This window comes from Typha angustifolia, chromosome 13 (assembly GCF_048772165.1).
Source record: "Typha angustifolia cultivar Huaian chromosome 13, ASM4877216v1, whole genome shotgun sequence".
Classification (NCBI taxonomy): domain Eukaryota; kingdom Viridiplantae; phylum Streptophyta; class Magnoliopsida; order Poales; family Typhaceae; genus Typha; species Typha angustifolia.
Genome location: NC_133251.1, coordinates 14,036,042 through 14,049,360, shown reverse-complemented (window position 1 = coordinate 14,049,360; position 13,319 = coordinate 14,036,042). Strand labels below are relative to the sequence as shown.

Genomic DNA, 13,319 nt, shown 5'->3' with positions numbered 1-13,319 from the left:
CGTGTTTTTTTCCAGTATCCTTAATTCACATTTCATTGTCATTCAGGGAAGCGAATGAAAGAATGATCAAATTTAAGCATCTGTGTTAGGTCCACAACAGCATTATCTCATCAAGGTTTTCTTTTTTTTCACTTGTGTGAGCGTAGACAGTAGCATGAATCTTTATATCATTAGTGAGCTCTTGTACCTAACCCATTTCACAATCATTTCATTTTTAGACGTCAGGTCAATACATTTTCCACAAATATTTTGGACCACATTAGCTATGATGCGTGTAAATTTTGCAAAGGAATCGTTGCTTTTGTTTAGTCCACACCTTAAATATACACTCCATACTTAGCCTACAAACTTGGTTTCAAGCTTTCTGTATGATGGAAACCTGGCACCGAACAATCATATTAATCAAATAAGCACTAGTATTCTTTCTTTTATTATTATTATTATTATTATCATCATAGTGACTATAGTGGGCGGGTACAAACATATGGGTAGTGGAAACTGGAAAGTGCGGCAATGCGAAGGCAAAAGCTGCAATAGACAAAAAGGAGTAGTTATCTTGGCGTCATTCCCATTTCTCTTTTTGCATATTAAAGACATTGGCAGCAAGTCTGACCCAAGTATCTTGCTTGATCCATAGGGATTTGTAGTGGGAAACGTACAAGGGGTTTTGTTTGATCCTTAGGAAGATTGCTATAAATGTGATCCAACAAATCGGTTGGCTTATTCGGGCCCAGTAGAATGAGTTGGCAACAGCTTCTTGGGTGGACGGTAATGAAATATATATATATGGCTTAAAGAATAATAGCATAACCTTCTTCACCCTCACATTGCGCTATTTGTTCATATTGTTTGAATTTAATTCAAGAGATAATATGTATGCTTACATATATATTTTTTTTACTTTTTTTTTTGAAGAAGAAAAATGTAGGTTAGTGGGGGGGGGGGAAGGAAAGGCTTGGCAATAGTCAATAAAATTAATGAATAATACTAATCATCAATAGTGTTTTTGGTTGCAAATAGATGTACCAAATGTTGTTCTAGCAACAACATACACAAAGTCTAAGGCCAGGCCCAGCGGAACACTCAAACTGAGAGTTACTCTGCACTACGAGAGTAAAAGAAAAGCTGGACGCAGAAATGGCAGATTCTTTTTCCAGATGCGTCAGTGTCATCTTTCCGATCCATAATTAAAACACCTTGCCGTTCCAGGTCATTCATTCATCATGAATGCGCCGTGTTGAATGGTGGATGAGACATTGATGAGCTCTGAGCCTGGCCACCTGCCTGCAAGAAGCCTCATAACTCTCATGACTCCTCTTCTAACTCCCTCAGAGGAAATTATATATAGTAAGAGAAACTACAGCACGCGTATGGTGTGAGGGGTAGGAAGATACGATGATTCATGTCACAACCATGAGGATTGAAGAGACTGGGGATTAATTAAACAATAACCCAAGAATTAGGCTCTCCTACCACATTCTGCAATAACTACTGTCGCTGGAGTGGGATTCTTGGGGTGGTAATTTAAGTAGTATTATACGAGCAAGCGGGACAGTTTACCAGACAATGAAAGGCCCTTTTGGTAATTAAAATAAAGTGCGATAATTGTTGGGCTTTGGAAGGGCATACGCCTCTGTTCGTGTTCGAATTCTATCCTTTTGGCTCTTCCGCACCGCGGTTAGAGGAGGAAAGAGAGAGATGATCAGCGTACGAGAAGCACCTCAGATCTACTGAATTCTAAGCGAACGAGCACTCAAAATGGCGGCAGGGAAGCTTCCTGGCTCAAGAGGGCAGGCTTGGTGAGTTTCTCTGATGTTACCAATTCGACGCCTTCTCCTTGCCCAATTTTTGTCTCTGAAAAGGATGAGTGTTCTGCAGGTTCTGTACTACGGGATTGCCGAGTGATGTCGTCTTCGAAGTCGATGAGATGAGCTTCCACCTCCACAAGGTTTGATTCCGAACTTTTTGTAACTCATCCTCTGTACTGTTTGATGAAATTCCCCCAAAGCTGATTTGGATTTGCAAAATTGTTTACAGTTCCCTCTGATGTCGAAGAGCAGGAAGATTCACCTGCTGATAACAGAGCAAGAGCAGAATCGTAGAGAACGGCGGCAAACCGGTGTGGACAATGCCAGTGGGGAAGAGGAAGAGATTGAAGAGGAAAGAGAAGAGAAGGCGAAGGATGCATACCACATCGCCTTGGTGGATTTCCCCGGAGGACCGGGGACGTTCGAGACGGCGGCCAAGTTCTGCTACGGCGTCAAGATCGAGCTGACGGCGTGGAACGTGGCCCCGCTCCGGTGCGCAGCGGAGTACCTGGAGATGACGGAGGAGTTCGCGGAAGACAACCTCGTCTCCCGCACCGAGAGGTACCTCGCCCAATCCGTCCTCCGCAACCTCAAGGCGGCGTCGAAGACCCTCAAGTCGTGCGAGGACCTTATCCCCGTCGCCGACGAACTCGGAATCGTCCAGCGATGCGTTGACTCCATCGCGTTGCGGGCGTCCTCCGATGCCTCCGGCCTGCTCAGCTGGCCTGTGAACGACGGAGCAGCCGCAGCCGCCGTTTTGTGGAACGGGCTGGACACCGGGATGCGGCGGTTGAGGTCCTCGTCGTCCTCGGCGGGGGATTCGTGGTTCGAGGACCTGGCGATCTTGAACCTCCCGATGTACAAGAAAGTGATAGCCGCCATGAGCGCGAGAGACTTGAGCTCCGAGGCAATCGAGGTCTCCCTCGTCTCCTACGCCAAGAGAGCTATCCCCGGGCTCTCCCGGTCGTCGAGGAGGCACGCGTCGGCTCCCCTGTCGTCGGAGGCGGAGCAGAGGGAGCTGCTCGAGACGGTGATCACGAATCTACCGAAGGAGAGGAGCTCGAGGGAGACGAAGACAGCGACGACGACGAGATTCCTTTTTGGGTTACTGAGGACGGCCAACATACTTCGGGCTTCGGAAGCTTCGAGATCTGCGCTGGAGCGGAAGATCGCGTCGCAGCTGGAGGAGGCGGCGGTGGACGATCTCTTGATACCGAACTACTCCTACGTGGTGGAGACCCTCTATGACGTGGACTGCGTGGCGAGGATCCTTAAGTACACCCTTGCGAGACTCGTAGAGGAGGAGGCGGCGATTACGGCGGCGGAAGGCGAAGAGGGGGAGGGGGACGGAGAGGAGGGGAGGGCACCAACAGGTGTCAGGTCAATGACGCGGATGGGGAAGCTGATCGACGGGTACCTGGCGGAGATCGCATCGGACGAGAACCTGAAGCCGGAGAAGTTCTCCGAGCTCGCCCTGGCCCTCCCCGACCACGCTAGGGTCTACGACGACGGCCTCTATCGGGCCGTGGATATCTATCTCAAGGTACGCTATCTCGATCCAAATCCGACTAACTCTGGAAATATTCATTTAACACCCTGGATTATCGGATAAGTCTAGATAACACCATATCGTAAATGGTTTAGTTGCAGGTGTCAGCTTATCCCTTGGTTAATTTGACATGCATACTAAATTGCTAAATTATCCCTGTAGTAACTTGGTAACTAGACTCAGATCCCAGTATCCCACCAATCTTAAGTGAACAAAAAGATGGGGTACTTCACAAACTTTTGTAGGAAAAGGTTAAAGGCAATGGTGTACAATCATTTATACTGAGAATAGATTGAATTATTCGTTAAATGATATGCCCTACCAGTTGTCGCAATGTTGGGGTCCAACCTCCATGATCGCCATAGCTCACAAAATATGCCAAGTGCGCGTACTTAGACTTATCAAAAGGAATCCATTAAGTTACAATGATAGGACTACAATAAGTTAATAGTGTATGGTGCGAAGTGAAATTCTCCGTTTAACTTTTGATGGGAATCAGGCGCACCCACGGATGACGGAGGAGGAGAAAGAGAAGGTATGCGGTGTGGTAGACTTCCGGAAGCTGACGGTGGACGCGTGCACCCACGCGGCGCAGAACGAGCGGCTGCCGCTGCGCGCGGTGGTGCAAGTGCTCTTCTTCGAGCAGCTCCAGCTCCGCCGCGTCATCGCCGGGACCCTCCTCTCGGCGGACCACCGGCTGCAGCCGCGGACGGGTGCGGGGGCGGGGGCGGGGGAGGAGGACACGTGGCGGTCGGCGGTGCGGGAGAACCAGGTGCTGAGGCTGGACATGGACAGCATGAGGAGCCGCGTGCAGGAGCTGGAGCGGGAGTGCTCTACAATGAAGAGGGCCATCAAGAAGATCGACGGCGGGGATGCGTCCGTGGTGGAAGAAAGCGGTGGCGGCGGTGGTAGTGAAGGGAGAAGCGCGGCGGCGGCGAGGAAGCCGCGGAAGTATGGGTGTAGATTTAGTACGCAGGTGTGCGACTCGCACGAGCGCAACGTCGTGCAGTCGAGAGCTTCAAGACTCCAACTGAGCCCCTAGTGTTACCAACTCTTTGGTCTCCCTCATTTCGACCATTTCCTTCTTTCTTTTACATTTTAGTCCCTTATCTTCACGTTAATTAAGTTTATTTAGATGAAAATGGGGAAAAAAAGAGAGAGAGAAAGTCTGTATAATCAATTCTCATGGACATCATATTTTCTGGTTAATAATTAACCCTCATGTGATTACTCAAATATACACCTTTTGACAAGATACGATCATTAGCTCAAACCATACATCCTTCAACACATCCTAATTAATTTCTGAAGGAAGCATAATGATTAATGTGAGCACAACGTTTAATTAAGAGATCTTTATTTCAAAAAGGCTAAAAAAAAGGTTACTCGTACGTTTAGCTGAAACGGCTCTGTAGTAGATAGAGATGCTGTGCATTAATTAATCTTGGCAGCAAAGATGGGATGACTTCTAGCAGCAACATGCATGGGTAGATGGACCACACAAGTCCACAACCATTATTTACTTGATGTGGGCCTCGTTATTGGGGCATCCAAGGGTGACTGGCGTAATTGATCCACAATAAAGTTTTGTCTTAATTTGTTTTCTGCCAATAGTATCATGAAGATTCTGGGAACTTCCAACATCTACTGACCTTAGTCTTTAAAGGCTTCACAAGCCCTGTTCACGGGAAAAAAGTAAATTCGAATCATCGAATGGGAGTTAAGAGTAGCACGTAGTTGCTTCCTGATAGGGTGGCATCAAAATTCAAGCTTAATTAATTTATTTGTCTTATTATTTACATATGATGGCAATGGTTTCTCTCACTACTTTCTTTCTATCTCACACAAACAAATCTATAACATGTTCTCATATCTTGCTTAGTGTGATCTAATAGAATCTTAACTCGTGATAAATAACAGTTAACATGTGGAGTGTTATGCATCTTAAGATAATTTATAGTGTTAAAATAAAAACGAACGTACTTGGATCTTCTCTTCTTATTCTATTTTTTCTTTTGAAAGATGTGTTTTTGGTGTCTAAGATATTGCATAGGAATATAGGATATTAATTTATCTCTTGAAAATGATACGTCTATGATATTCCACTCCTTGTCGATACTCCATTTGTTTAAATATATGTGCATCAAACGAGAGTTAGTCCTATATTAAAAAAGTAAAAAAAAAAAAGGTGAACAGATTTATATAGCCTTTCAGCTTACATTAAGTTAAGTTTTAAAATTTATGTCAAATTTTATTTTAATTATATAAAGAGTCCTCAACTAAACTAATCAAGCCCTAAGTTAAATAACAATAATAATGATAAACTAATAAACTCATATGTACCAGCAATGCATATCTCCAGTTCACATCAATCACATCTACCCTCTAGACTTTATAAGGCTAGACGAACATGTATTCAAATCTAAGACTACTCTGTGACATTGTCGAAGCCAAAGTGAGAATCCTCAAACCATCGAAGTGGCAAACGAGTGTCCGTCGTTCATTCACCATTCTTTCCTTCTCGGCGGAGAAAAAAACGTGACGAATGTTGCTCCACCGTCCCTCGGGAGGAATGGGAAAAGTTTTTAAAAACATTTTCTCCTCGACGCTTTTCTATTTAGTCATCAAAAGAGAAAAGTTGACTTTTTGAGAAGTCAGAAGTGGCATGTCTAAGATTTCTTCAGCACACGTGTTCGACCATGGGCCGCCCGAAGGACGACAAGGTAATTGCCAATTTACCAGGTGTGAATTCTTCCGCGCTCCTTCCTGCCGTTGAATGCTAACACCAACCGACGTCCAAATCCCGCCAAAACTGTGATATGCTTGGAATCTTCCCTTCGGCGTACTTTTTTTTTTCCTCACCTATGCTTCCTCTTATTAGTTCCACTTGTTGCAGATCGAGTAGAGGATTTTGATGAAGAATTAAAGATAGAAGGTGAAGAATGGGAAAAACAAGCAGTTTGCTTCAGACAACTGAAGCTCTAATCAGATCAGACCATCTACCTTCTTCTTCTTCTTCTCCTTCTTCTACTCGTTGGTATCTCCCAGCACTAAAACTACCATTTCTATGGAGTGGAGCAGAGAAGAGAATTATACCAAGTTACAAAGGTAAGAAGGGGGTCGCGGTTTCCTTGGAAGCAGCTGTGGTTATTCCTGAGAAGCAGAAGAAACCTTCTCTAGAAGAAGGAAATGGAGTCATAGATTCTTGGTCTTCTCTCGTAAATAAACTAGCAAGTTCGCCTCTTGGGCTTTTCGGAACAAGGATATGTTGGACCACTGCTGTCGAGATCCTTGTCGAAAAGGTGATCCTTTTGATACTTGCTCCAAGACTCCTCTGCTTAATTTCTCCTTGATTAGCTATAACTATACTTGTTTAATCTGTTAGGCCATCGTCGGATGCCAGTCCTTTACGCTAATTGCTGTCGCAGGATCACTCGTAGGCTCAATCTTGTGCTTTGTTGAGGTAATCTACTTTTCTTATTTTGTGCTTTCTTGGCTTCAATTTGGTTGTGGGTCGATGATACCTGTGGTTTTTCCTGATTATAATGTTATGGGTTATAGGGCTGCTTTCGCGTTCTACAATCGTTCTCCAATTACTTCCACATACTATCTCAAAGAAGTGATCAAGGAGAAGTCATAACACTACTTGTTGAAGCAATAGGTATTTTTTTTTTTTTTTGGTTCTCGTCCTAAAATCATTAAGCATAACTCTTCTTTGTCCGATCATAATATGTTTTTATAACAATTCTCCCTCAGATATGTTCCTTGTGGGAACTGCTCTGCTTACTTTTGGGATGGGTTTGTACATCATGTTTGCTGGTTCCAATGAGATGAGGCGGAAACGAGGAGCGCAGATTACTGAATCGAACTTTGGTTCATTCAATCTAAAGGTTAGATTGAATGTTATGCATCACCAATTTGTGTTCTTAAACTTTTTGCTGGTATTACACAGCTAAAATTCTATTTATCCTTTTTCAGAAGCTAAAGGAGGGTGTGGAGATGCAATCAATTTCACAAGTGAAGTCTAAACTTGGGCATGCCATACTGTTGCTGCTTCAAGCAGGGATACTTGAAAAGTTTCAGAATGTGCCTCTGAACAATGGTCTGGAGCTGGCTTGCTTTGCAGGAGCAGTGTTCATCTCCTCGGCTTGTGTCTTTCTCCTCTCAAAACTCACCATGCAGTGAAGAACAAATATGCGTGTATCTAGTTTACAGCTGCCCGACATAGGAAATCGATATGCTAATCACTGATCCAGACTTCATTAGTACTTCTAAGAGGAAAAAAGGTTCTTGGCCTAGTCCATAATGTTCTTTCACAGGTCAAATTTAATCTAAACTTCAATCTTGATAGTGAGTAGAATTGTAGAATACTAATCGTAGAATTAGAGTCTTAGAAAGCGAAAAAAAGTCATTTGCAGCATCGAGAATTTTTTTCAGAAGATATTTCTCAGATACTTGTTCATGTTAACAGGATACTTGTATTATGAAGCAATAATTACATAAATACTAGGGAATTTAGATGGTATTTTCCTACAATACTTTCGTCCCCATCTTTTCCCTTAACATCTTGAATGACAACTGAAGACACTTGTTGGAGGAAATTACTAGCCACACATGCTTCTAGTCATTGCTCAACTATATTTTATTATCTGCTCAAACATAGCGAAGAAAATCATGCCTTTGCTCCCTTCCCTTCTTGGTATAATTCATCAATGCAATCCTGCAAGAATTACGTATGTTTGACATCAATAAAGTTTGTCAAGCATAGCATTCAAGAAAAGTATTATTAAGAATGAGATGTATTAATTCTCCATGGTAAGTAATGACCTTGTAATACTTGAGTAAATGAGGTCTCTTCAGCTTGAAGGTTGGGGTAATCAGATCTTTCTCTATGCTGAATGGCACTGGTTCTAGATAAATCGCTTTCAACATCTCAAAGCCCTTTAGCTGCGGTAACAAATTTGATCTCAGCTAAGTGATATTTGCATATTATCCAACTACTCTGCAATATGAATGGCCTAAAACTTACCTCTTGTTTTCGACCAGTGCTGTTCAGCTCATCGAGGACATACTTCCTTGCTTTTGGACTTTTGCACAACTCTTCGAAGCTACCGATCAAATTATTAGCTGCTGCCCAGTCCTCCAGTGACTTCCTTTCAGGAACAACCACACTAACGAGGAAGGACTCAAAGCTGTTTCCATAGACCCAAACCTGAATTACATAGAAAAATAAACGAGAAATTGAGGCTCTTGAGATCCGAAAGTTGTTGATATTAGAGAATTTAAGGTAATAAAAACATGAACACTTCTCTGCCACTAGAACTTGTTATACCGATGTGACAAGTGGGCACTGCATATATGCACTCTCAAGAATTTCAACAGCAACATACTCTCCTTGGGATAATTTGAAAATATTCTTCTTTCTGTCAATTATCTTCATTGCACCATTTGGTTGCCACTCTCCAATATCGCCTACATATTTAATACAATTTGCATAAGCTTAGTTTCCAAGGATTTTTGTACTTTCTAAATCATATAAACAAAAGTAGAGATATAAAATGAAAAAAAAGAGAAAAAAAACATGAGGCCCTCTCTGAAGTGATAGCATTAAAATGCTATCCATCACTAGTAAAGGAAGTAACAATCTTTCTGAGTCACAACTATACTTTTCAGAGGTGCACTACTCTTAAGGGGGATGAGCTCTGGAAATATGTTTCGCTTTCTAAGATAATAAGATTACAGTTAAGATATCTAGAAGTGATAAGTTGGCTCTGTAATGGTTGCAACTCTTAAGAAGATAACAAGTTATACTCATGAAAATGGGAGGAGGTTAGACGTAATTATCTTAGACAATTAAGGACTTCAAAGATTTGAGATAACCTGCAAATTTTACCTGTATGAAACCAGCCATCTTTGAGAACTTCACTGGTGAGGTCAGTCCTCTTGTGGTAACCAGAGAATAATGTTGTACCCCTCAAGCAAATCTCCCCACGGGGCGTATCTGATAGTGCATCATATCCCATTTCTGGTACTGACACTAGTCTTGCCTCTATTGTTGTAACAGGAGAACCGACTGTCCCCATCATCGGAAATACATTGGCTATCGATGTAAAACACCCACCGCAACTTTCAGTAAGGCCTGCATAGAAGTATCAATAAAAAATTCACGACTATATTCAGTATGGTCATCAATTCTGATTTTTTTCTTAACTTCTGTAGATGATTATTTAATATTTATCATTCATCTAGATCTGAAGTATTAGAATGCTGGACTTTTTGTTTTTCTTTTCGAAAATTTACAAGATGATCTGGATAGAAAGTTTCTTTGAAACATTTGCAAATATATGACTACAATGCTATAGAAAGTTATTTACCATATCCTTGTACTAGGACACTGCAGCTGGTGACTCTCATAAACTCCTCAATATGTCTAGGTAGTGGTGCAGCGCCAGATATCATAAGGCGTACTCGGCCCCCAAGCCCTTGCGAGATCTATGATAGGGACAGAACAAGGATGATCAAAAAGTGCTGGAAATAGATAACTAACGAAAAGAAGCATGGCAAATAGCCTACTTTGCTGAAGATTAACTTGTCAAAAAATGCTGATGCTTCATCTTGTTTCATCCCTCTCTTCAGGTTTCTTAATTTGCTGTAGAAAGAAAACCAAAACATACAAACCACTGTAAATATGGTAAAATAAATCCTTTATGGAAAAAGGTTGCATTGTGCCACATACTGATCATAAGCATATTGGAATAAAATCTTTGTCAGAACTCCTCCAGCTGAGATTTTCTGATTGATACCTTCATTGCACATAAAAGTTTCAGTAATATATAGAACTTCTTGCAGAATTAACCAAATATTAGAAGAGGACATAAACATTAAACCTGCATATATACGATCATAAACTCTAGGAACACCGCAAAATATTGTTGGTTTCAGTTCCTGGATGTCCTCCATCAAATATCGAATATCCTGTAAAGTTTTGGCAGAAATTTAGAACAAAAGTTTTATCGTACATAAAGACCCTAGCAAACATATATTGCCATACCCCTCGCCAATATCCTATTGAGGCACCCTTATAGATGCAGTAGTCCTCCATTATCTGATCAAATATGTGGGCTAATGGAAGGAATGAGAAGTATGAGTCATCTTTGCTCACCTACAAGCAGATAAATTTGATACATGAAGTAATGGTAATATAATCTGAACATTTATCAGCTCAACCCCTTGAAGAGATCTAATCTGATAAAGTACATCATTAGCATAAGAATGATGTTAGAGATGGGAACTTGAGTGTTACCACTTTATCCGTTTCCAGAAGGAGATGTTCTGTGTTCATGACCTCAGCTATAACAGCCCTGTTTGTTAGTATAACACCTTTGGGATCTCCAGTTGTTCCACTGGTATACATGATTGTGCATATGTCATCCTTATGCTTCGCCGGAAGATTATGCTTCTCATTCACCTAGAAGAGAAGTATATTAGGTAAGCCTTGGCATATTTGCATAAATGATGCAGCAGTTACCGATGCTTCAAGAAAATTAGCATCATCAAGGAAATACAATCAAATTTGCTCAACAGTGAGTAGTCTGTTCAGGGAAAGTCAAGTAGGTGACATTTAATGGAATTCAAGAACAAAAACCATAAAATGTTAGAAGTCGAGATCTTACCGAGGAAGCAAATTCCTCCCAAGAGAAACAAGATACTCCACAGTTTTCAGCTTCTCTCTTTTGTCCATTAGTCACCGCTCCAAAGCTGACGATTGCTATATATTTTAACGAAGATTAAATATATTGTTATCTCAAGTATGTCACAAATTTGCATTTAACTGCAAGATTCTATTCAACATACTCTTGAGATGTGCGACACATTTTGGGAGACAAAACAATACCTGAATATCACAGAGTTAGAGAAGTGAGACATGCAAAAGTTGAACCATGTCAAATGAATTCTAATTTGTTTATTAAACATGACCGATTTTGAGAACCATTATTCATATGATTCCTAATTTGCGTATAATTAAGAGAAATGAAAAAGACATAGTTACCATTATCTATATGCAAAAATACAAAATATTAAACATATAAGAGAAGAATGAACAAGGCATCAAACTCACTTCATTAGAAAAACTGAAGGAGCTACAACTAGTACTAAGATAAACAAATGAAAGAGAGAGAAAAACTTTTCAAATCAAGTACTATTACATCTATCATGGACCAAGATATATGAGTCGGATCATTTGGTGAACATCAGCTAAGGACTAATCACGAGTCTAGTTAAGCAGAACATAAGAGAAATTTGCCAGATAATGCTTGAATGGAGATGCAGAAGAAGATTGGATTCAATTATTGCTTGATATGGTTAAGATAAGATGGAATTTTCAGCTTACCGATGGTATCTTGCTCTCCTGGACAAAAGCTATTGATATTTCAGCATGGCAGATGATGAACTCAACTGCATTAGGACCTGCATTACATTTAATAACAAAAGATTCAGTAATTTAATACACGAATTATTTACTTTTCATATAGTAAAGCAATTTATCCATGAAATTAAAGGATTAGCTCATGGAATCACTGGTTTATGCACTAATTTTTACATCTCTGTTCAGATTTCAAACTAGCAAATCAAGATGCATTTGTAATGAACATGACAAATTTCTGGCACCCATTCTTCACAAAGTTAGTACTGAAAACAACCTACCAAGGCTGTCATATAAAGGCACATAGCAAATTCCTTGGCTGTTACAGGCCTGCAGAAGAACCAGATGATAGATCAGAACAAAATATCTCCAGAAGATATGTTCACATAATGAAGTTAGCGTTCTACTTCTGTAACAAATGGTCTTAATTTTTTTTTGTTTTTGTTTAGCGTTTAATTAAGATTACCAAGCCACAAACTAAACAATAAATAGAACTTGTATGACAAAAAGTTCACAAGAACAAGAATAAAATATTTACCTCCATTGCAATCACCCATTCTGGACAGTTGTAACCATAAATGCCACAGCGATCTCCCTACATAAATAAAAAGACGAACCTCATACTCATTCTCTTTTATGACTTGACACTCTTAAAATATATTAGGCCATACAATTTATAAATACAGATAGGTAAACATATAACTTGGCTCACCGTTTTCACGCCATGCTTTCTAATGGCAGATCCAATCTTGGTAGCTATATCATAGACCTCCTCGTATGTTCTCCACACATATGGCCCAGCCTGATAAATTTAGTTACCAGTTTAGTAAATTCATGCAGTACATAGGCAATTGCGCCTACTAATCACAAATTTCTTCGCAGTTGATCAAAAGAAAAGAGATCAAAAACAGACATACCATAAAATTGTAAAGAAACAATCAGCCATTATTAGCTTACCTTCCCATCAATAACTTGGCGATGGCCAAGCATTTTCTCCTGAGGATATCTCTTAACTGATCCACTGGCAAAAGGCAAAATTAATCAGCCAAAAGATGCATGAGCTGACAGAAAGAAGAAGAACCCATCAACTGCACAATGTGACTTGTGATTCAATGAATTCAAACGTTTAACAAATCATATAATGCATGCAAATAGTACAACATAACTCGAACCTCTAATAGAGAAAATAATTCAAATACCTAACAGATCATATAATGCTTACCTGAAGAACTCCCATGGGGAGTCAATTCCACTAGGCAGTTCCATGAGGCCATCTTTCGCATAAATGCTCCGATAAACAGGACCAGCAGAGGGGTTATTCCCCTCGGCCAGCGTCGAATCCTCGACCTTTATAGCGTACATATCCATGCTTCACTTCACTGAGTTGGAGATCTAAGAGCTACATATAAGTGAATTGGTGACCAATTTAAGCTTAGAGAAGTGGGGTGGCGAGAGAAATATTGTAACATGGTAAGGTGGTAGGTGTGGGCTACGCGGCAATTTAACACAGACGGGTATAAAGGGGGATCATAAGAGT

At 40.9% G+C, this 13,319-nt stretch overlaps 3 protein-coding genes across 3 annotated transcripts; 2 read left to right on the top strand and 1 right to left on the bottom strand.

Moving 5' to 3' along the window:
• Positions 1 to 1,020: 1,020 nt before the first annotated feature.
• On the top strand, positions 1,021 to 4,605 carry LOC140774221 (BTB/POZ domain-containing protein At5g66560-like). The gene is made up of 4 exons (XM_073117125.1): positions 1,021 to 1,799; positions 1,879 to 1,948; positions 2,038 to 3,351; positions 3,857 to 4,605. The coding sequence occupies exons 1-4, from the start codon at positions 1,759 to 1,761 to the stop codon at positions 4,397 to 4,399; spliced, it is 1,968 nt and encodes a 655-aa protein (XP_072973226.1). The 5' UTR covers positions 1,021 to 1,758; the 3' UTR covers positions 4,400 to 4,605.
• Positions 4,606 to 6,245: 1,640 nt separating this feature from the next.
• LOC140775079 (uncharacterized) lies at positions 6,246 to 7,671 on the top strand. The gene is made up of 5 exons (XM_073118328.1): positions 6,246 to 6,659; positions 6,743 to 6,820; positions 6,919 to 7,018; positions 7,114 to 7,247; positions 7,336 to 7,671. The coding sequence occupies exons 1-5, from the start codon at positions 6,300 to 6,302 to the stop codon at positions 7,540 to 7,542; spliced, it is 879 nt and encodes a 292-aa protein (XP_072974429.1). The 5' UTR covers positions 6,246 to 6,299; the 3' UTR covers positions 7,543 to 7,671.
• A 141-nt stretch (positions 7,672 to 7,812) lies between these two features.
• LOC140775078 (probable CoA ligase CCL6) lies at positions 7,813 to 13,259 on the bottom strand. Its single transcript, XM_073118327.1, has 19 exons — positions 13,005 to 13,259; positions 12,740 to 12,803; positions 12,495 to 12,584; positions 12,321 to 12,377; positions 12,064 to 12,112; positions 11,750 to 11,826; positions 11,212 to 11,251; positions 11,031 to 11,125; positions 10,661 to 10,825; positions 10,409 to 10,519; positions 10,245 to 10,332; positions 10,094 to 10,160; positions 9,931 to 10,006; positions 9,732 to 9,849; positions 9,251 to 9,496; positions 8,690 to 8,829; positions 8,387 to 8,569; positions 8,185 to 8,304; positions 7,813 to 8,077 (listed from the first exon to the last, which is right to left on the bottom strand). The coding sequence occupies exons 1-19, from the start codon at positions 13,148 to 13,150 to the stop codon at positions 8,030 to 8,032; spliced, it is 1,980 nt and encodes a 659-aa protein (XP_072974428.1). The 5' UTR covers positions 13,151 to 13,259; the 3' UTR covers positions 7,813 to 8,029.
• Between the last annotated feature and the right edge of the window lie 60 nt (positions 13,260 to 13,319).

Excerpts from the sequence above, each read along its gene's own strand:
- LOC140774221 (XM_073117125.1), top strand. The coding sequence starts at position 1,759 with ATGGCGGCAGGGAAGCTTCCTGGCTCAAGAGGGCAGGCTTG. Across the intron at positions 1,949-2,037 it reads TGAGCTTCCACCTCCACAAG|TTCCCTCTGATGTCGAAGAG; the intron begins GTTTGATTCCGA and ends AATTGTTTACAG. Across the intron at positions 3,352-3,856 it reads CCGTGGATATCTATCTCAAG|GCGCACCCACGGATGACGGA; the intron begins GTACGCTATCTC and ends GATGGGAATCAG.
- LOC140775079 (XM_073118328.1), top strand. The coding sequence starts at position 6,300 with ATGGGAAAAACAAGCAGTTTGCTTCAGACAACTGAAGCTCTAATCAGA. Across the intron at positions 6,660-6,742 it reads TCGAGATCCTTGTCGAAAAG|GCCATCGTCGGATGCCAGTC; the intron begins GTGATCCTTTTG and ends TTAATCTGTTAG. Across the intron at positions 6,821-6,918 it reads CAATCTTGTGCTTTGTTGAG|GGCTGCTTTCGCGTTCTACA; the intron begins GTAATCTACTTT and ends TATGGGTTATAG.
- LOC140775078 (XM_073118327.1), bottom strand. The coding sequence starts at position 13,150 with ATGGATATGTACGCTATAAAGGTCGAGGATTCGACGCTGGCCGAGGGG. Across the intron at positions 12,378-12,494 it reads GAAAGCATGGCGTGAAAACG|GGAGATCGCTGTGGCATTTA; the intron begins GTGAGCCAAGTT and ends TTATTTATGTAG. Across the intron at positions 10,007-10,093 it reads TTCCAATATGCTTATGATCA|CAAATTAAGAAACCTGAAGA; the intron begins GTATGTGGCACA and ends TTCTTTCTACAG.